General features: G+C 39.4%; 1 protein-coding gene across 1 annotated transcript in view; it reads right to left on the bottom strand.

The window, feature by feature from the left end:
* Positions 1-870: 870 nt before the first annotated feature.
* The window catches only part of LOC120999165 (CD109 antigen-like), a 55993-nt gene continuing 33060 nt past the window's right edge, over positions 871-23803 (bottom strand). The window contains exons 20-33 of the mRNA XM_040430040.1: positions 23650-23763; positions 22765-22986; positions 21757-21907; positions 20802-20978; positions 20471-20552; positions 19462-19693; positions 5843-6014; positions 5367-5548; positions 4456-4611; positions 4172-4237; positions 3425-3558; positions 3154-3304; positions 2338-2440; positions 871-1125 (exon numbers count right to left, since the gene is read on the bottom strand). Of these exons, the coding sequence (XP_040285974.1) occupies positions 923-1125; positions 2338-2440; positions 3154-3304; positions 3425-3558; positions 4172-4237; positions 4456-4611; positions 5367-5548; positions 5843-6014; positions 19462-19693; positions 20471-20552; positions 20802-20978; positions 21757-21907; positions 22765-22986; positions 23650-23763 (2145 nt within the window). The 3' untranslated portion in view covers positions 871-922. The remainder of the gene's footprint in view (positions 1126-2337; positions 2441-3153; positions 3305-3424; positions 3559-4171; positions 4238-4455; positions 4612-5366; positions 5549-5842; positions 6015-19461; positions 19694-20470; positions 20553-20801; positions 20979-21756; positions 21908-22764; positions 22987-23649; positions 23764-23803) is intronic.

The raw sequence follows: 23803 nt of genomic DNA, 5'->3' as shown, positions 1-23803 counted from the left end.
AACTCGATTCCTACAGAGATTCGGCTGAAGATCTTATCATCTGTATTCTAGACCATGATCCCTGACAAGCAGAGTAGAGGAGGCTTGGGCATCTCTTTAGCTCAGTGTTATGAGATAACTTGTCCTCCTGTGTGATTAGGACAGGTTTTGTGTGTACTAATAGGAAGGCGGCCATTTTATTTCTCCTAATGATTGCTCCCCAGACAAAACAAGCCATTATAACTAATGAAAGGTATTTAGGAACATACTTATAATAAATTTATATATAAGTATATTCATTTTCTTAATTCTTGGAGAACCCCTTTAAGTGAAACGGCAGATATGCATCAGACAAAAAAAAGGGGGGCTCCAACATTTTCTGTATTCATGATAAATACCAGCACTGAAGTTGTCAGTGACACCAGCCAGTATAGCAAATTGAGTTTTCCAGGTTAGACCTAATTGTATACTGTAACTTTTGAGCATTTCATTGATTCTTACGCTGTGTTGAGTGGTTAGAACCAGAAAATGCCTTCTGCTTCCCTGCCTCTCTTGCAGAATGAGTCTCACCTAGTCACTCTACAGATAAGCTTCTTCAATAATCACCTGTGAGGGGCAAGTTACTAAAGCATTTCACCCATCTACGGTATTTATTTTGTAAAAAGATGTTTATTTACAGGCAGGTTAAATACAGTACAGTACATTAAATACAGCTACAGGAAGATATAAATATTCATAAGGAAATATGTCCCCATAACCTGAAATTAAAGTGAAAATCCAATTATCTAATACTAAATTAGATACAAAGTTGCCATTTTAGCCCATTGTCATTTTTTATCCAAATAACTATTTATTATACATTATATATACAAATATACAATTGTGCCCAATGATATAGAACTGACAACTGAAGAATCACACTTTACATCACGTGTGCCAGTTATTAGAAAAGGATGCACATTAATACAACATAATATATAGCAATTATGCAGAACCATAAAAGGCTGAATGTTGGCACAGTAGTCTTGCTGCCCAGAGGTAACATTAGTACATTTGATGTACACTGGGTGCAGTTGACTCCACAGTAATCACAAGTAGATATCCGTTGCATGGTCAAAGAATTATATGTTCGAGTAGTGGACATTTCTGCAAGAAAACGGGGAATATTAAACCTTTGCAAGAAATAAACTCTATAACTAAATTAGTAATAGATATAACATAACACTTCCTCCTCTGACTTGAATTCTATGCTGTTCAGCAGAGCAAGCATTTTATATAAATTCCTGGACATTTTTATAACGTTACACTCTGTCATGTGCCAAAAGCAGCAGCAACAAGAGCCAAAGACGTCTGCAGTGCAGGCCCTTTAGTATGAGGATTTTTCAGGATGTAAGAGAAACATTGGCTGTGCGGTCCAGCTACAACAACCATATTCCAATTCCTTCAATAGTGAGCTCATCTGGGGAGGAGTTCAGCTGTTTGAACCCCCAAAGGGAAGGTCTATATCCGCATTTCTATTGCATCATGATTTTTTTCTTTTTATTGCTACCATTTTGGGGAATATAATAATTTATTAATTCGCTTTTTTTGCAGGAAGAGAAATCTGAAAAGAAATCTGTAATCCCACCATTGTTTTGTGTTTTTTAAGCCATTCTCATCAACCTTATGGTTCGGTACAATTATGAAGGTAGCACATTTATATAGTGTTTTTATCTGTTAATACTTTTCATAAATACAAGCATGTTTCATGGGGAAAAAATGTGTTATGTTACCACATCCCAGGACGCATAATATTTTTATATTTATGTTGCCATAGCTATATTCGGGCTTGTTTTTGCAGGGTCATTGTAGAAGGATTTACACCCTTTTGGAGTACATATAATTAATTCTGTTAAAGACAATACCTGTGCCCCTATTTAATGGACAAACAATTATTTTCTATTGTGTTAAGAACACCACAATTAGAATGTAATTGTGGACACGTCACACTGAAGCCAGTCACTGGCTGCAGCGTAGCATATGATCATGCTCATGATGCAGCAGATGTAAACACCTCGAGGACCAGAACATGGACATGTGAGAATCAGCACAAAGGACTGGAGGGATAGGCAGTAGATAAGTATGAATCCTATGTTTACAGAGGCAAGCTGGGGGGACTTGCAAAAAAATCATTATTCCCAGAGAACCCCTTTAAGCTTCAAGTTTGTATGTTTCTTTCTTCTTTGCCAATATCCTCTTATCTAGGAGCACTGATATGTACGTAGTTTCGGAAGGTCTTAAATTCTGTGTTGCCATTTCTGTTTTCATACCCTGTACTTTGTCTAAACAAAAGTAATATAAGTAATCTCTGGTACTTACCTGGATTGTAGTAATCAGAGACTTTAATAACAGCATCTTGAGAATTTGCCACCTTTGCAAAACGAATCATTGGAATAGATATACAGAGTTCCTCTTTGGTCACCTAAAAAAATAAGGAAATAGGAAGCCATGTTCATAAGTTGCTAAAAACACAGTATGACCACTATATGCAGACCACTTGTAGACCACCCAAGACAGGCCTGTACATTACTAATATTGTAAAGTATTACATGTTATTGCTTAAAGGGGTTGTTCCATCTAGGACATTTATGAGATATCATTAGGATATGCCATACATTTTAATAGGAACAGGTTAGAGCTCTGAGACACACTCTTATCTCAAGAATGAAGCCCCCAAAATTAACAGACAGGACAAAGTGTTTGCATGGTATCATCTTCATTCACTGTGGGGGGACTTCAGAAAATAGCCGAGTGAGTGTGCACTGCTTTATTTTGGAAGTTCCATAGCAGTAAGTGGACAGCAACCTGCACAAGTGCAGCCACCTCTACATTTACCATTATGGGATCTCCAAAAATTATGAGCCAATGCTTGTCTATGTACAGAGGTCCCATAGCAGTGAATGGAAGGCTGCTCTTTATTCACTTAGGGTCCCTGCTTTGAAAATAGGAGCCAAACCCAGAGGTGAATCCCATAACTATCAGACATTTTTGGCAAATTCTCTTGATAAATCGTGAATGTCCCAGATAGGAATAGCCCTTTAAATATAGAATATAGTGCTAATTAGTCTACCCACATGCAATTTCCTTTTTTTTTTAACAAACAAGTAATCATTGTAAAATATTTTTTCAACTCACCGAATCCAGGTAAAGATAAACTTTTCCTTCTTTTGGCTCAACCAGTTTTAGAGATTGAACACTAATAACTCCTTCTGGGCTCAAAGTGAACCCACTGAGGTAACCAACATCTAACAGTGCCATGCTGCTCTCATTCCCCTTTCCCTGGAAGCTGAAAACAAAAACATGATATTAATGTAGAGAAAAAATATTCAGAACTAAAGGTATACATCCTAACTTTAGAAACAAATAAACTCCTATAAAAAGACATGGGAACTGTGATCCTACTTACCTCATACATACGTCTACAGAGAGTCTATGAATGTTATTTGTCTCATCCTTCACTGTCACATCTAATAGGAAAGGTTCAGTCACAGTGTTTCGTCTGCGCCTGGACGAGGACTTCCGATTATACATTATATTAAGCTGTAAAGAAAAAATATTAGTAAAAATTAGTATTAATTAATATATGCTAACCTGTGTAGTATGGCCAATGTATTGGTATATGAGAGCTGCATTTTCCCTCAAGCCTGTCATTCTTTGAAATATGATCCATTGATTTTATTTCTTGTTCAATCTTCTTGGGGCAATAAAGAAAATGTGCAAGATGTGGCATTCCAGTTCCCCTTTTATAAACTATTTTGATCATTGAATACATTCCCTAACTATCAGTTTCCCGTTATTTTCTGATCTTTCCGATTATAGAAAATAAGCAAAAGCTTAACTTGAAGATCCTAGGATCCAAAGCAAAATTTCTAATGAGCCACTCACCTACCATATTCCCTTTTTAATACTGTACTATGAGGCAGAGGCATTTGTGCCCTCTCAGGCACCAGGATCCAGTTGCTATTTCTATACCACCCATAGCTACACCCCTCGAATCAGGTAAATTAGCCATAAAGGCTTACATAATACTCTACAGATTTATAAAATGGAACTATTTTTTCATTGTGCTACTTCAGAAATAATTTATTTCATACAAAATATATTAAGACACCAATAGTAGAAACATTGAAACTCTTGAATACTAGATTTTTACCTGGAAAATCACTAATCCTCTTCCATCTGCAGTGGCATTGACTAGCAAAGGCTGAGAAACCTGAATCTAAACAATGAAGCAGAATTATAAATCATATATTATTTATAGATAAACATCAAAGTAATAGTGATAAACATCCCTAGTGGGCTACAGGCAATTAAGGGGCTAATGGCAACCTTTCTGTAGGTCTAGGGCACTAAAGAGGTTAATGAAAAAATCCCTAGTAGTCTAGAGTAGAGTAGTAGAAGGTATCTCGCTAAGTTGGTTTAGAGAGTATATTTTACCTGTTGACTTTGTAACACAAGAAGGTTTTTATTGTTGACATGGAAGGTGTTATGCACATATGAATCTGGTCCAGTAACAGCCAATGTAAGAGATGTTTCATAAGATGGAACCAAGAGCAAAAACTTGGACAGGGCTTGCAGAGCCATTATTGTATCCTGATAAAACAATAGAAGGGATAGGATTTTAATATTAAACTCAACTAAAATACTGATGCAGCCGCCTTCAACATATATTTTACATAAAAGATTAATCAAGGAGAAACAACTTTCATGTCCTCTACAACCATAGTGTAAATTATTAATGTACAAAATATCCATGAAGCTGCACTTGAATATCAGCCAATATCTCCCTCTACCTGCTTCTGGAACTTGAAGTTCTAGAGATGAACATACAGTATTTTAACTAATGCTTAATAAATGTATTCATTAATGGGGTTCCCCACTTTGTTCAATGTTTTTTTGTTGGAAACGGTCCCAAATAGTAGGCTGATCAGTGATCACAAGGAGTCCCACAGATGGGGTCCTAAGAAATAATCTCCAATCTGTGGGGCAACCTGATAACAAGAGTAATTTCTCTGTAGCATCATTAGAAGGGTGATGAAGCATTACACAGTGGACTCCCTTTGTAATGCACAGATATGCCAGGTCCTCCAGAGTGACTTCTTGGCTTCTCTTCACTCTGGTTAATAGACTCCAGCTATTCCTTCTGAATACAATAATAGGGTATTTAAAAACAGGATTTGTAAACCAGAAAACTTATTTAACGGAATGTGTCATCGGAAATTGACCTAAAGTAGACAACAGGATATAACAATCATGTTTTGATCCAAGGAATAAATTATGAAGAAGGTGCTTTATCTAGTTACTATGTAGCATAGCATCTGTATTATCAGATGTAATAAGAACTTTACCTGAGTGGATGAATATCCTCCAAGATGATTCCTTTGTTGGCTTAACCATTTCATAACAGGAATACCATCCATTATTTTGCCCTGCTGGTGATAGGAAAGCAGGGCATATGCTGCTGTTTCAATGTCTGTTGTTCTTGGCTGCCAGGAATAGTTTGATGACTTACACCAAAACTTGGTCCCTTCTTCTAAGGAAATAAAATGATACCAAAAAAATTATATATATATATATATATATATATATATATATATATATATATATATATAAAATCTTCAAAAAACAAATAATGAGGCAGCACTCCAATGTAGATAAAGGGTGTCAGACCCATTTATTCCCCTGTAGCAACATTTCAGCCCAGCTCAATGGGGCCTTTGTTATATTCACAGGTTTGCTGGGGGGCCCACTGCAGTGATAATAATTTAGAATTTCTGAAATGTTACTTAAAGTATATAGTTGGATGTACTTTATATATACTAACCTGTAGTGTTTGCCCTTGAGTTTAGCAGAGTGAGAGCATCATGTGCTTTAGAGCTATTGGCCAGTGACAGAGCATATACCACTATCGATAGGATAAAATTACTAGTAATTCCTTCATCGAACTTCTTTTCAAGATATTGCACAGCTTTCTGAACTCTGGATGCATAGAGGGTCTAAAATGAAAAAAAAAATATATATAATTATTTCCCATAAAGAATGAGTTATTATACTCAATAACTATAAAATTTTAGGCCCTCATCAAAGTCAGATTTTTTTTCAATATATTGCATTATCAAAATATTTAGAGATATGAGGCTATATTTCAGGTGTTTAGAAACTGTCATTTCAGAATGGGGTAATACATATATTCTGCACTGTGTGAAGGTTATTGGTTCTATTATTCTACACAATACCATTTGTGTATATTAACCAAAATGGTTGTTCATGAATTAAACATTCTTGAAAGTTTGTGAATTTTTCTGAATTTTCTATACTCCTGCCTAAATTTGACTTAAAACGACATCAGAGGTTCAGAAGCCCTAAAAGTAGATAAAGATAACCAAATGAAACAAAAGAGTAAAAAATATTAGACTTGGTGATTTATTAATTGCAGAAAATGATCCGCATGTCTGTGAGTGACAAAGGTATGTCAACCTTTTCAGTATATTCATGTCTTGAATTTCCTCCATTTGTACATTATCAAACTAAAGATTGGTGGAGATGGTTTTGTAACCTTTTCCAGCCTGATGAACATCAACAACTTATCTTCTGATGTTCTCAGAAATCTGCTTTGTTTGTGCCATGATACACTTTCAGAAAGTGTGGTAAAGATCAGACTTTCATATATCCCTGTTCTTTAACCCCCTTCACAACCCATACATATACTGTCCTGTGCACAAAAGCTGCCTCACTCGAACAGTGGCAGTGGCTGACAACTCTGATGCCATCAGAATAACCCTTTAGATGCAGCAGTCAGCATTGACTGCCGCATCTAAAGGGTTATTATGATGGCATCCGGGTTGTCAGCCACTGATCGAGTGAGTGCAGCTTCTGTGCACAGGGGGCTCCCTCTCTCACCCCTTTCAGCACCCTGTGACACAGGGTGCAAATGGCTCCTATGGCAACCCAAGGCCATACAAAGGCCTTATGGCCTTCCAGCTACAGAGGCCCATGAGACCCAGTCCCTGTTACAATGCTGTACAATACAGCATATACACTCACCTAAAGAATTATTAGGAACACCATACTAATACGGTGTTGGACCCCCCATCTTCAGAACTGCCTTAATTCTACGTGGCATTGATTCAACAAGGTGCTGATAGCATTCTTTAGAAATGTTGGCCCATATTGATAGCATAGCATCTTGCAGTTGATGGAGATTTGAGGGATGCACATCCAGGGCACGAAGCTCCCGTTCCACCACATCCCAAAGATGCTCTATTGGGTTGAGATCTGGTGACTGTGGGGGTCATTTTAGTACAGTGAACTCATTGTCATGTTCAAGAAACCAATTTGAAATGATTCAAGCTTTGTGACATGGTGCATTATCCTGCTGGAAGTAGCCATCAGAGGATGGATACATGTTCTCATTCTGTTTACGCCAAATTCGGACTCTACCATTTGAATGTCTCAACAGAAATCGAGACTCATCAGACCAGGCAACATTTTTCCAGTCTTCAACAGTCCAATTTTGGTGAGCTCGTGCAAATTGTAGCCTCTTTTTACTATTTGTAGGAGAGATGAGTGGTACCCGGTGGGGTCTTCTGCTGTTGTAGCCCATCCGCCTCAAGGTTGTGCGTGTTGTGGCTTCACAAATGCTTTGCTGCATAGCTCGGTTGTAACGAGTGGTTATTTCAGTCAACGTTGCTCTTCTATCAGCTTGAATCAGTCGGCCCATTCTCCTCTGACCTCTAGCATACACAAGGCATTTTTGCCAACAGGACTGCCGCATACTGGATGTTTTTCCCTTTTCACACCATTCTTTGTAAACCCTAGAAATGGTTGTGCGTGAAAATCCCAGTAACTGAGCAGATTGTTAAATACTCAGACCGGCCCGTCTGGCACCAACAACCATGCCACGCTCAAAATTGCTTAAATCACCTTTCTTTCCCACTCTGACATTCAGTTTGGAGTTCAGGAGATTGTCTTGACCAGGACCACCCCCTAAATGCATTGAAGTAACTGCCATGTGATTGGTTGACTAGATAATTGCATTAATGAGAAATAGAACAGGTGTTCCTAATAATTCTTTAGGTGAGTGTATTGTACTGCATTGTAAAAGGGATCAGATGCTCAAAAGTTGAAGTCCCCCAGTAGAACAAAAAATAATTTTATAAAAATGAAAAATAAAAGTTTTAAGAAAAAAAACATTGTATATGTTCAGAATAAGAATAAAGCCATATGTTGGGTGTTTGTAAAACCAGGAAACACAGCATAATATTAGGTCTGACTTTTTACACTGGCGCACAATGAGCACAGGATATTAAGCACTGAAATGGCATATCTGTGGAAAAAATAGCAATTTCCAACATCTGCTGTGCATTCATTTTTGTAAAACACCTGTGTGATCAAAAATGCTCACCACACCCCTTGAAAATTCGTTGGGGAGTATATTTTCCAAAATTAGATCACTGGTTTCCACTGTAGGGGTACCTCAGGGTCTCTTCAAGTGTGACATTGCACCCAAAAACCATTCCAGCAAAATCTGTCCTCCAAATGCCAACTTCTATTCTAAGCCCTGTGGTGTGCTTATACAGCAGTTTATAACCATATTTGCGGTTTTGCCATATCCAGGAGAAAATGGGTAAGACATTGTGTGGTGCTTTTCCTCCTGTTACCCCCAGAAAAAATGAAAAATTAGTGTGCTAAATGAACATATTATTTTAAAAAAATGTAATTTTTCATTTTCACAGACAAGTATTTCTAAATTCTTTAAAACTCCTGTTGGGTCAAAAGGCTCACTATACCCATTGAGGGGTATAGTTTCTAAAATAGGGTTATTTTGGGGGGGTTTCTACTGTAGGGGTACCTCAGGGTCTCTTCAAATGCAAAAATCCATATGGAACTCCTTCCCTTCTGAGCCCTGCGGTGTGCCCATACAGAAGTTTACAAACACATATGGGGTGTTGCAGTATTCAAGAGAAAATTGTTAACAAATTGTGGGGTGCTTTTTCTCCCGTTCCCCTCGTGAAAATGAAAAATTTGGGGCTAAAGCAACATTTTATTTGCAAAATTTTTTTTTTTCATTTTTATGGCATTTTTAAATTGTATAAAATGCCTGTGGTGTAAAAGTGCTCACTATACCTCTTGAAAAAATCCTTGAGGGGTGTAGTTTCCAAAATGAGATTATTTGTTGGGGGTTTCCACTGTAGGAGTAGCTGAGGGTCTTTTCAAATCTGACATGGCACCCAACAACCATTCCAGCAGAATCTTCCCACCAAAAACCAAATGGCACTTCTTCCTTTCTGAGCTCTACAATGTGCCCATAGAGCAGTTTAAGACCACATATTTCTGTAAACTGCAGAATCAGGCCAATATATGATGAGGTTTGTTTTGCTGTTAACTCTCGTTGTGTTACAGAAAAAATTGATGGAAAATTTCTGCAAAATAATACCGTATTTTTTGCCCTATAAGACGTACCTGCCCATAAGACGCACCTAGGTTTTTGACGAGGAAAATAAGAAAAAAAGGTGTGCTTTTGGTGGGTTTTGAACTAATGGTGGTCTGTGGATGACACTATTATGGGGATCTGTGGATGATGCACTGTTGTGGATCTGTGGAAGACACACTCTTATGGGGGGATCTGTGGATGGCACTGTTATGGGGGGATCTGTGGATGGCACTGTTATGGGGGATCTGTGGATGGCATTGTTATAAGGGGGATCTGTGGATGGCACTGTTATAGGGGATCTGTAGATGGCACTTATGGGGTATCTGTGGATGGCACTGTTATGGGGGATCTGTGGATGGCACTGTTATGAGGGATCTGTGGATGGCACTGTTATGGGGAATCTGTGTATGGCACTGTTATGGGGGATCTGTGGATGGCACTGTTATGGGGGCATCTGTGGATGACACTTATATAGCATCTTATGCTACATATGTGCCATCCACAGATATCCCCCATAACAGTGTAACTGTGTACAGTAAATAGTGACCCTAATACAAGTGGGGGCCGGCAACTGGTGTTAAAATCACTGCGGGGCCCGGTGCAGTCACTGTACTCTAATACACCGGGCTCCGCCTGCTTCATTAATAAAGTGGGCGGAGCATGCGCTGTGAGGAAGTGAGTGACTGACCAGCCTGCCTGCAAGTATGGGCGTTCAATAGTGAGTACTAAGATTTGCGGATTGCGCTACCTTGTAGTTTAAATATGGATTGCCTACAGTTAACATATCAATTGCCTACAGTTTACATCTGAATACTGGTGTGTGCGGGGCCCGGTGTAAGAGTACAGTGACTGCACCTGGCCCTGCCGCGAGTTGCCTCCAGCCCCTCCTCCCTCCCCACTGATACCCTACATCGCAGCATCGCAACTTGCGATGTAAAAAATGGCAGCATTCGCCCCATAAGACGCACTGCCATTCCACAAAAGTGGGTCTTAAAATATGGAAAATACATTTTTTTTATTTCACCTCTATTTTGCTTTAATTCCTGTGGAACACCTAAAGGTTTAACAAAGTTTTGAAAATTAATTTGGAATAATCTGAGGGGTTTAGGTTTTGAAATTTGGTGGTTTCTATTATATAAGCCCTCAAAGTGACTTCATAACTGAATTGGTCTTTAAAAAAGTAGGTAAAATTGCTTCTAAAGTTCTAGGCCTTACAGCATCCTAAATGCCATTTAAACACTGGTGCAAAAATAAAGTAAGCATACGGTGAATGTTAATTGATAACCATTTTATGAGGTATCATAAATTTACTATCGGTCTTAAAAGCAGAGTATTCAAAGTAAAAAAAAAATAATAATTTTTTTAAATGTTTCTAAATTTTTGTGAATTAAATTTTTTTAATATAAATAAAGGTAAAACATATCAACTCAAATTTACCACAAACATGAAGTATGATGTGTCACGAGAAAAGAATCTCAGAATGGCTTGGATAAGGCTACTTTCATACCTGCGCTAGGTGCGGATCCGTCTGGTATCTGCACAGACGGATCCGCACCTATAAATGCAAACGATGGTATCCGTTCAGTACGGATCCGTCTGCATACACTTAGTCAAAAAAAACTCTAAGGCCTAGTTCACACAAACGTTTTTTTTTGCGAGTGTACGGGCCGTTTTTTTTGTGTTCCGTATACGGTCCGTATACGGAACCATTCATTTCAATGGTTCAGCAAAAAAAACGGAATGTGTTCCGTATGCATTCCGTTTCCGTATTTCTGTTTTTCCGTTCCGTTGAAAGATAGAACATGTCCTATATTTGGCCACAAATCACGTTCCGTGGCTCCATTAAAGTCAATGGGTCCGCAAAAAAAACGGAACACATACGGAAATGCATCCGTATGTCTTCCGTATCTGTTCCATTTTTGCTGAACCATCTATTGAAAATGTTATGCCCAGCCCAATTTGTAATTACTGTATACTGTATATGCCATACGGGGAAACGGAAAGACAACGGAACTCAAAAACGGAACAACGGATCCGTAAAAAACGGACCGCAAAAAACGATAAAAGCCATACGTTCGTGTGAACTAGGCCTAAGTCTAAGTGAAGTCAAATGGATCCGTCCTGACTTTACATTGAAAGTCAATGGGGGACGGATCCGTTTACAATTGCACCATATTTGTGTCAATGTAAACGGATCCGTCCCCATTGACTTTCATTGTAGGTCAGGACGGATCCGTTTGGCTCCGCACCGCCAGGCGGACACCGAAACGCTGCAAGCAGCGTTTTGGTGTCCACCTCCTGAGCGGAATAGAGGCGGAGCGGAGCCAAACTGATGCATTCTGAATGGATCCTTATCCATTCAGAATGCATTGGGGCTAAACTGATCCGTTTGGGACCACTTGTGAGAGCCTTGAAACGGATCTCACAGGCGGACCCAGAAACGGCAGGGTGAAAGTAGCCTAAGTAAAAGCATTCCGAAGTTATTACCACATAAAGCGACACAGACAAGTCATATTTGCAAAATTAGGTCCTTAAGGAGAATAATGGCTGAACCCTGAAGGGGTTAAATAAAGCAGATAACCCACTCACACCACATTGACATCCCATTGATTCAAAACACCTGGTTCTAATTTCACCTTCAAATTATCTGCTAATCCTAAAGGTTCACATACTTTTGCCTCTCTCAGACATGTGACATTGGATCATTTTCCTCATTAAATGAATGACCAAGTCTAATATGTTTATTCATTCTTTTAGTTATCTTTTTCTACTTTTATGACTTACATGAATACCTGATGTAGTTTTAGGGTACGGCTACACAGGAATATGTGTCACGAGAAAAGAAAGTTGTGCAATATTTCATATAATGTATTTTAATGGTGTCACCATGCAACATGCTGCGGCTGCGTCGCGACAGTCGCAAAAAATCAAAGTGATTTTTTTTTTGCAGCTTTTATGTCACTATATGTTGCATGTCGCATTGTGACACCATTGACACATGTCGCAGTGTTGCCATACAAATTTATGCAGAAATATAAAAAATTCTGAAGGGTTCACAAATTTTCAAGCACCACTGTACATTCACTGTCCTCACCATTGTTGAGAGCGAAGGCATGTGTAATTTGATAGCATTAGAACAACTTTGGTAATTGCCGTAGTGACATGTAAAGATTACCAAAGGGCAGGTGAATCTCCCACAATGTTGTAAGTCCATTTAGTCGGAGTGGATTCACTGACCACTCTGCTAATGAAAGGTTTTACTTGGCCATTATTTCTACAAATGTACTTTATTTTTTCATTTATTGGCTGGTGCATAGGAGCACTCTCTTACTGGGGCATTGTGTATGGGGCACCGTCTTGCCGGGTCACTGTGTATGGGACACCCTCTTGCCGGGGGCACTATGTATGGAGCACTCTCTTGCTGGTGCACTGTGTATGGGGCACTCTCTTGCTAGGGCACAGTGTATGGGGTACCCTCTTGCTGGGGCATTGTGTATGGGACACCCTCTTGCCGGGGGCACTGTGTATGGAGCACTCTCTTGCTGGGGCACTGTGTAGGGAGCACTCTCTTGCTCGGGCACTGTGTATGGGATAGTCTTTGGTTGCCACTATTAATGGGAGAACTCTCTCAGCTTTGAGTGCTGCATTCAGTAGATATTATGATTTCATACAGTATATATATTTCAAGTCTAAAAGACTGAATTTAAGAGTTGAAGATTTGAAGTTAAAGAGTTTTCCTAAGCCCCTAGTTACACATATACAGGATGGAAACGCAGAGTATTTGTCTCCATGCATTTGAATGCAGGGAACCAGCAGAATTTTATAGTACCAGCCAAGTTGATGAGATTTGAAGAAATTTGGAAAAAACTGCAGCATAAATTGACATGTTTTTGTCAGCCTGATCATCCCTATTAAACTAGGCGTATTGCCCAGTAGAATTGTTCATGCTGATACTTTTCTTTTTAGCTTGCACCACTGCGGAGATATGTAGACTTTTATATTAACGCAAAATAGACTGTTTGAGCACTGGCGTAGCTCTTGGAGCACTGCTACAGCTACGCCTCTCGGTGCTAAGCACCCACTTTCCTCAGCTTTGGTTGACAGGGCTAGACAGCCCTGTTTGTCGGTGCCTGCGCTATGGCTTACTTAGTCATTGATGGTCCAATGTTATTTATCCCTGAACTAGATAACAACTGAAACTGTTCTCTGTGACTTCTCTAATCTCACAGAGCATCTTCCAGCGACAAGAACTACCAGAACTGCACTTCCAGAAGCTTCAAGAGCCACATACACCCACGCCACCATTGACATGTACCTCTCAAGTGTTGGAGAGCCGTCCCCGAAACACTCAGCACATACCCTTTCACTGGACACAGCACAAGAACAAGCAGGACAGGAGAGCACCCCAGAACCCAGCACTCTCTGGGTTACAGTCTGTTTAGAAAGGATCGTCAAAACCGGAGAGGGGGAGGAGTCTGCCTTTATGTAAAGTCCTGAATAAAGCACACACTCCGTGAAGATATAAGTGAGGGACATGAACATGTGGAGTCACTGTGGGTAGAGATACATGGAGCTAAAAACAACAATAAATTACTAATAGGAGTTTACTATAAACCACCAAATATACCAGAGTCCACAGAAAATCTACTACTAAACGAGATAGACAAGGCAGCACATCATAATGTGGTTATAATGGGGGACTTCAACTACCCAGATATAGACTGGGAAACTGAAACTTGTATATCTCATAAAGGAAACAGATTCTTGGCAATAACCAAAGACAATTATCTCTCCCAACTGGTTCAGGACCCGACTAGAGGGACGGCCATACTGGACTTAGTATTAACCAATAGACCTGACAGAACAACAGACGTGCAGGTTGGGGGACACCTGGGAAATAGTGACCATAAAGTAATAACCTTCCAATTATCATTCAAAAGAGCGTTTCTACAGGGAGGAACAAAAATACCAAACTTCAAAAAAGCTAAATTTAGCCAACTAAGAGAGGCCATAGGCCTAACTAACTGGGACAAAGTCCTCAAAAATAAAAATACAGCCACAAAATGGGATATCTTTAAAAGCATCCTAAAATCTCATTGTGAGAGGTACATACCGTATGGGAATAAAAGGTTAAGGAACAAAAAGAAACCAATGTGGATAAACAGAACTGTAAAGAAAGCAATAAATGACAAAAAGAAAGCATATAAAACACTAAAACAGGAGGGTAGCACAGAAGCACTGAAAAACTATAAGGAAAAAAATAGAACATGTAAAAAACAAATAAAAGCGGCCAAACTAGAGACCGAGAGATTAACCCTTTCCCGACTGCAATCTGTATATATACGTGATAGCTGCACATGCCCCGTGCAGCTATCACGTCTATAAACGTCAAGACAGTTCTTTAATCCAAGCGCTGCAAAGCGCTTGGATTAAAGCTTCTGCCCCCGCACTGCTGCTGTCACGGACAGCATACAGTTCAGTAATGCCGGCAAGGGACCAATCAGAGTGGCCCCTTGCCGACAATCGATCCGATTGGTTAGTCTGTGCAGACTAACCAATCGGATCGCGGCAGTGGAAAAAATGCCGGTTTCAGGCTCTGATCTGCGCTCTGCAGATCAGAGCCTGAAATCAGGTAGTGTCTCTGTGGCCCCCAATCTGTGCCCCTTTCCTGTGCCCCCCGATCTGTGCTCCTCCAACACCCCCCTGTGCGCGCCTGCCCCTGATGAAGTAGTTTCCCCGTCCATATTTATGTAGTCCCTCCCTGATGCGGTCCGCCCCATGCTGTCTCCCCGCCCCTCCTGCCCCAGCCTCCCTCACCCTCAAGGTTAGCCGCCGTACCCCAATACACCCCCCCCCCCCATTCCAGCGCTGCCCCCGATCCTGTGCCCCCGCTGTGTGTGATGGCGGCGGCTCCATTCCTGAGCCGCCGCCATCAGCAGCGAGTGTCAGCTCTATGCTGACACTCTGCTGCAACCCCATAGATGCTGCGGTTGCAGCATCCATGGGGTTAATAGAGGGAGGGAGCTCCCTCTCTGAACCATCGGGGCTGCAGCGCTGATAGCAGCGCCCGATGGTTGCCATGGCAACCGGACGCTTTGCAAAGGCGTCCGGTTGCCATGGCAAAGGCATCTGGTGCTGCCACCTACAGGGCATCTAATAGTATTATACTTTGCAATGCAAGAGCATTGCAAAGTATAGTACAGCCATCAGCCCCATTGGATCTTTATGATCCAAGAGGGACTTGATAAAAAAGGAAAGTGAAAATAATAAAAATGAAAAATAAATAAATAAAAATGTAAATTAAAAAAAGAAATTGCCTTTTCCTATAAAAAAAATAAAAAAATAAAATACACAAATTAGGTGTCACCGCGTCCGTAACGACCGTCTCTATAAATATATCACATGATAGACCCAGTCCGATAAACACTATTAAAAAAAAATAAAAAAAACTGTGCCAAAAAAAGCTATTTTTGTCACCTTACATCACAAATAGTGCAACAGCAAGCGATAAAAAAGGCTTATGACCCCCAAAATAGTACCAATTAAACCGTCACCTCATCCCGCAAAACATGATACCCTATTTAAGACAATCGCCCAAAAAATATAAAAGCTATGGCTCTCAGACTATGGAGACACTAAAACATAATTTTTTTGGTTTCAGAAATGCTATTATTGTGTAAAACTTAAATAAATAAGAAAAAGTATACATATTAGGTATTGCCACGTCCGTAACGATCTTCTCTATAAAACTATCACATGACCTAACTCCTCAGATGAACGCTGTAAAAATAAATAAATGAAAGCTGTTCCAAAACAGCCAATTTTTTGGTCACCTTGCCATATAAAGTGTAATAATGAATGATCAAAAAATCCTATGTACCCAAAAATGGTACCAATTAAAACCTCAACACTTTCTGCAAAAAACGAGCCCTTGCACAAGACGATCGGCAGAAAAATAAAAAACATATGGCGTTCAGAAAACCAATCCAGCAAAATCTGCCTTCCAAAAACCGTATGGCATTCCTTTCCTTCTGCGCCCTGCCGTGTGCCCGTACAGCAGTTTACGACCACATGTGGGGTGTTTCTGTAAACCGCGGAATCAGGGTAATAAATATTGAGTTTTGTTTGGCTGTTAACCCTCAATGTGTTAAATAAAAAAATGCAATAAAATGGAAAATCTGCCAAAAATGTGAAATTTAGAAATTTCATCTCCATTTTCCTTTAATTCTTGTGGAACACCTAAAGGGTTAAAAAAGTTTGTAAAATCAGTTTTGAGTAACTTGAGGGGTGTAGTTTTTGCAATGGGGTCATTTATGGGGGTATCCACTATGTAGGCCCCACAAAGTGACTTCAGACCTGAACTGGTCCTTATAAAGTGGGTTTTGGAAATTTTCTTAAAAGTTTTAAGAATTGCTTCTAAACTTCTAAGCCTTCTAACGTCCTAAAAAAATAAAATGACATTTCCAAAATGATGCCAACATAAAGTAGACATATGGGAAATGTTAAGTAATAAATATTTTATTAGATATGACTTTCTGTTTTAGAAGCAGAGAAATTGAAATTTGTAAAATTGTGAATTTTTCAAAATTTTGGGTACATTTTGGATTTTTTCATAAATAAAGGTGAAATATATTGACTCAAATATATGACTATCATGAAGTACAATATGTCACGAGAAAACAATCTCAGAATGGTTTGGATAAGTAAAAGTGTTCCAAAGCTATTACCACATAAAGTGACGCATGTCAGATTTGTAAATTTTGACCTGGACATTAGGGCATCAATGACCCTTGGTCACGAAAGGGTTAATTGCCAAAGAGAGTAAAACTAACCCTAAAATGTTCTTCAATTATATAAATGTTAAAAAGTATAAATCTGAAGGTGTCGGCCCTTTAAAGAGTAATGAGGGGGGAGTCGCAGAGAGCGATGAGGAGAAAGCAAAGCTGTTAAATATTTTTTTCACCAATGTATTCACTGAGGAAAATAAACTGTCAGATGAAATGCTGAATGTTGAAATAAATTCGCCATTAAAAGTGCCCTGTCTGACCCAGGAAGAAGTACAACAGCGACTTAAAAAGATTGAAATAGACAAATCGCCAGGACCGGATGGCATACACCCCCGTATCCTAAGGGAATTAATTAATGTCATAGCCAGACCCTTATTTCTGATATTTGCAGACTCTATACTGACAGGGAATGTCCCACAGAATTGGCGCATGGCAAATGTGGTGCCAATATTCAAAAAGGGTCCAAGAACAGAGCCTGGAAACTATAGGCCGGTAAGTTTAACATCTGTTGTGGGTAAACTGTTTGAAGGTTTTCTGAGAGATGCTATCTTAGAGCATCTTAACGGAAATAAGCAAATAACGCCATATCAGCATGGCTTCGTGAGGGATCGGTCATGTCAAAGTAATTTAATCAGTTTCTATGAGGAGGTAAGTTCTAGACTTGACAGCGGCGAATCAATGGATGTCGTGTATCTGGACTTCTCCAAAGCATTTGACACTGTACCACATAAAAGGTTAGTATATAAAATGAGAATGCTCGGAATGGGAGAAAACGTCTGTAAGTGGGTAAGTAACTGGCTCAATGATAGAAAACAGAGGGTGGTTATTAACGGTACATACTCAGATTGGGTCACTGTCACTAGTGGAGTACCTCAGGGGTCAGTATTGGGCCCTATTCTCTTCAATATATTTATTAATGATCTTGTAGAAGGCTTGCATAGTAAAATATCAATTTTCGCAGATGACACTAAACTGTGTAAAGTAATTAACACTGAAGAGGACAGTATACTACTACAGAGGGATCTGGATAGATTGCAGGCTTGGGCAGATAAGTGGCAGATGAGGTTTAACACTGACAAATGTAAAGTTATGCACATGGGAAGGAATAATGCAAGTCACCCGTACATACTAAATGGTAAAACACTCGGTAACACTGCCATGGAAAAGGATCTAGGAATTTTAATAAACAGCAAACTAAGCTGCAAAAACCAGTGTCAGGCAGCTGCTGCCAAGGCCAATAAGATAATGGGTTGCATCAAAAGGGTCATAGATGCCCGTGATGAGAACATATTCCTACTACTTTACAAATCACTAGTCAGACCACATATGGAGTACTGTGTACAGTTCTGGGCTCCAGTGAACAAGGCAGACATAGCAGAGCTGGAGAGGGTCCAGAGGAGGGCAACTAAAGTAATAACTGGAATGGGGCAACTACAGTACCCTGAAAGATTATCAAAATTAGGGTTATTCACGTTAGAAAAAAGACGACTGAGGGGAGATCTAATTACTATGTATAAATATATCAGGGGTCAGTACAGAGATCTCTCCCATCATCTCTTTATCCCCAGGACTGTGACTGTGACAAGGGGACATCCTCTGCGTTTGGAGGAAAGAAGGTTTGTACACAAACATAGAAGAGGATTCTTTACGGTAAGAGCAGTGAGACTATGGAACTCTCTGCCTGAGGAGGGGGTGATGGTGAGTACAAGAAAGGAATTCAAGAGGGGGCTGGATGTATTTCTGGAGTGTAATAATATTACAGGATATAGCTACTAGAGAGGATATAGCTACTAGTCGTTGAGCCAGGGAGATATTCTGATTGCCTGATTGGAGTCAGGAAGGAATTTTTATTCCCCTAAAGTGAGGAAAATTGGCTTCTACCTCACAGGGTTTTTTTTGCCTTCCTCTGGATCAACTTGCAGGATAACAGGCCGAACTGGATGGACAAATGTCTTTTTTCGGCCTTATGTACTATCTTACTATGTTACTTAGAGCTGCGCAAAGCATGTAGAATTGGAAGGGGTTAGCTGTGGATTTCACCCTTTGCCCATCCCAATGCAGAGGGTGAAATCTTTGGCAAATTTACAACAGAATTTACATATAATCTGTGGCAAAATGCAAGTTGGAATTTCCAGAGGATTTTGTGTCCCATGTGGACATAATCTGACAGTGACGTGACAATATATATATTTTTTCCATAAAACTCATATATACCATACTTACCCTGTAGTACTTATCTTCTAGCAGTGAAGTCAATATATAAGCAGTGAGGGTGATGGGACCATTTTGCCCACCCTGAAGCTCAGCATTAATAACCCGTCCTGGCTCAGAGAATATACCAGTGTCCAGGTCTTGATACTGCATCAGCCATTTCACCGTTTCATTTAAGACAGTTGGATTTATGTATATAAATGTGCGGGCTTGAAGAAAGCATCTGAAAACAAATGCTGACAACCTAAAAGAAAATGTGTATTATATATTATACAATATTATTATAAATATATAGTTACAATAAATTATTAATGTGCATTCTGTAGATTTCAAGAACGACTTACTAGTCCGCCGCGGCACTGATGCTGCCGTCACCTGCGCACTCACACAGATGCAAGCTATTCTGCTTGGGTCTTGACCGGATGTGTGTGCTTCTCTTCCTCATAATAAATGAAGCCGGACAAGAAAAGAAGCGCACACATCCAATCGGGACAGGAGCAGAAGAGCTCGCAACCTGTGTGAGTGCAGCGGGGACGGGGGCTTGTTTGTTTGTGAACTAGAGTTAAAGGATACCGCTAGACGTAATAACATTCTTGTCTTCCACCAGACATGTCTAGTATATTGGGAAGAATGGTTGTCACAGCAGCTGTATGATCGGTGAAGCCTCTCCTGCATAACAACTTTGTATGGGAGTCTTTGGCCACCATACAGTTGCCCTTTAAAAAATACTCTCTGATTTTCTTGTGGGAGATGAAAATGCCAGCAAACCTTTACTAGTATGAAAAGACATAAATAAGGAATAATATGGTGGGCGGGCTATTGCTAAATCAATTCTACTTGAATCTCCTGTTATACCAAGACATAGTTACAGTGCAATGACCTACCATAAGTAATATTTATTATAATATTTAAGTAATATTGAATTAGCTTCAACATGCCTACACTTATTTTTATTGAATTTAGAATGCTCAAAATTGTTTCAAAGTTTAGTAACAAGTTAATCACGTAAATATTTACCCACCAGGTACTTCCAGAGGAATCAGAGTTTCCAAAAGCACTAAAAGATCCGTCGTACCGCCTATAGGTTAGCTCCTTTTGATAACCTAAACATAAAATATATCTCATGATTCTAATTACAATCAGAAATCAGTTCTAGTCACAGGTCGCAATTACAGTATACTCATCCTATAGAAATGTCTTATGGCATTCTTTTCTGATCTATCATTTTACCCATTCTGCTATTATGAATTTCTTCTAAATCGATCTATAAGTTATTGCATAGGGACCTTGTAAGCTGCTTGTTTTTGCATGTAACCAAGCATGATGCAGAGCTGTAAGTAAAAAAAACTTACCTCGTTCCATGAAGTTTATAGCCCTCTCTCTTATATCACTTTTTATCTGGTTAGTTGCTATTAAATATTGTAGGATATAGATGTTTGGTGCAAAGTTGATCATGTTCTGCTCTCCGCAGCCATTTGGCATCTCGATAAGTGATTCAAGAACATTTATTGAAGGGCCAAGAAGGTCTCCTATCAAAACATCCATTAGAAGTTATGTTTAAAAAAAATTACATATATTGCTCTTCTTTAGAACATCCATTGTATTGTACTACCTTACAAAAGTCCTAGCTCAGCAATTATTTACTGTGCTGAAAAAAAAGTTGTTTCTGGGTTGAAAAAAACAATGCAGAATCTGTTTCAATATTAAAGTGGTTTTAGGATAGGCCATCGCTAGCTGATCATCAGAGGTGCGACACTCCACACCCCCACTGATCAGCTGTTTAGAACTACACAGCCCCATTGACTGTGTAGTGGAGGGAGCATATTACTGCAGCGCTGCTCTCAGCGCTGCAGTGGCGATCTCTGTCCACTACACAGTTGATGGAGCTGTACAGTTCCAGTGTTGAGTTCCTGTGATGGAGCTACACCCAAACAGCTGATCATCAAGGTTCCATCAAGGTTGTGGAACACCAGAAGGGGTGTGGGACTACCGCCGATTAGCTAATGAGAACCAATCCTGAGGATAGGCTGTAACTTAGTAAAAGCTGGACAATCATCTAGACATTTCACCCCCCCAGCCCCCTCACCCCCCCGTTCCTGAAACAGAACCTTCTGAATCTTACTTTCTGCACTTAGGTCACTTTCACCTTTATTACCAAGGTTTGAATATGGCTTGCACTGGGACAATATATCCAGTATTCCTAAGGAATCTCCCCTGTATTCCATATGCTAATACCATGCAAACTTGTACAAGACATGTTTACGGCTGAGCAGCCAAACTATGTTTATTAAAGTAAAGTGTTGTTACCTATAACAGTTATATATGCCTGTTCACTGCCAGGCACCACATCATTAGGGAACATAAATGAAATGTTCTTTGATACGGTTTTAGTTGTATTTTCAAGACCAATAAGCTCCAATAGAGCAGTCTGTGAATAAAAGTACTTCACTCCTTCAGCCTGTGGGGGAAGAAGGATAGCATGGATGTTTTACTTGAATTAGTAGATAATTGAAAGATAGTATAGATGTTTCATCATAATCAAAAGTAATGTATAGCATCACTGAAAATATTATATTTTGTTTAACTTTTCATTTCATGTGATGTGAATTCGAATATGATCTATTGTTCCCTGTAGACATTCAAAGGGATTGTCTGGCCACCAAACTAAAGGAATGAGTGCCGGGAACCTTGTCCCTGACCATAGAAGTTCAGTGATCATGTGCTGCTTGGTGACACCTAAACGTTAAGGCCAGTAAATGGCTACAGTGGTTTACATGACCACAGACCAGAGATCATCACTACAGTTCTGCCAGGGACTGGAGGCAGTGGGGACAAAGAGGCTTTTAGGAAATTGTGGATTTATTTTCTTTATTTTAAGGTTTCTTTCACACCTGCTACTGGGTGTTCCAGCCAGCAGGTCCAGCAGACAATGCCAGGAATCAGCTGGACTAATAGTTTTTTGTCTGTCCAGAGTGCTTCAGCAGGTTCTTCTCTGCCACAACACCCTGCTGAAACTCCTGCCAAAAGTGTGAAACTAGCCTAAAAGGATTATTGGTGCTTGGTAATTTTTTGGGCAAACATACAACTTCTTAAGGCTGGAGAGAGCATAACCAGATTGTAAATCAATGGGAGGGAGTCAAGAGAAATATCTGCCACCATGATCACTACTGTAACTCACATATCTCCAATCCAGAAACATGCACTTACTTACAGAATGTGTGAATAATTTAGCAGGTTTGTTAAGATTTGATTTTATAAGGTTATGCTTTCAGTTTCCGACAGTGTTCTTTTAATTTTATAGCACATATCACTTACCTTTACCAGCACCATTTTATTTAAAACATCAGAAGCTGCATTTGATGTTGCTTTCACAGTGATTGGGATGTTTCCCAGTTTCCTTGGTCTTATGGGAAATAAGACTCTTGTTCCTCCCTGACTGGGAACAGTTATGCTATGCTGGCTTGCTACACTTCCCTTATAGATGCTTTTTGGTACAATTATTTCGAATGAGTCATGAAGCTCCAAAGAAACCAGAACCTGCAATCAATAAAAGATGAATGCATAACAAAAATGTTTTCAGCGCTTCTAAATTATTTCAATCTACAATTGTGCATCACAGATCTGTCCCACTTTAATATAATTTTATATAAACCTGTAGCTACAAAAATGGAAGGCGCATGACAATGTGATATTCTATAATCCTACCTATTGTGTAGTTTTACAATATAATAACATTTGAGAGAACTCATAATAGAATTTGAAACTTCTACAAATGCTTGACGAATGCTAGCAAATGCATGTAGATAAACAATTCCCCACCACCCGTGGTTTCTGAAACCATATGTTGGGGACCACAAGTATTGTATGAGAGTACTATATAGGTTATGAGCTGTTATTTGAATCCCACTGACAGCAAATTAGACATGGTAAGCAATAGTAGATAACAAAATATTGTCGAAATTGTGGGGGAGATTTATCAAACTGGTGTAAAGTAGAACTGGCTTAGTTGCCCATAGCAACCAGTCAGATTTCACGTTTCATTTTTCACAGCTCCCTTGGAAAATGAAAGGTGGAATCTGATTGGTTTATATGGGAAACTAAGCTTGTTCTACTTTACACCAGTTTGATAAATCTCCCCTTGTGAATTTTATTTTTTTACATTGTGTGCATGATGTCCTACAATAAGAGATTAGAACTTACCTGTAGGTTCTCAAATAAGGAATTGGACAGGATGACTTCCACAATAAACTGTTCACCTCTTGTAACTGAATATGGCAAGTTTAATGACATTAAAAATGGTTTGAATACTGATATCTAGAAAAAAGAACATGTGGGTAACGTGCTGAGATTAGAA

This window comes from Bufo bufo, chromosome 4, assembly GCF_905171765.1.
Source record: "Bufo bufo chromosome 4, aBufBuf1.1, whole genome shotgun sequence".
NCBI lineage: Eukaryota > Metazoa > Chordata > Amphibia > Anura > Bufonidae > Bufo > Bufo bufo.
The sequence above is the reverse complement of the archived record's forward strand: the minus strand, read 5'-3'. Positions and strand labels throughout refer to the sequence as shown.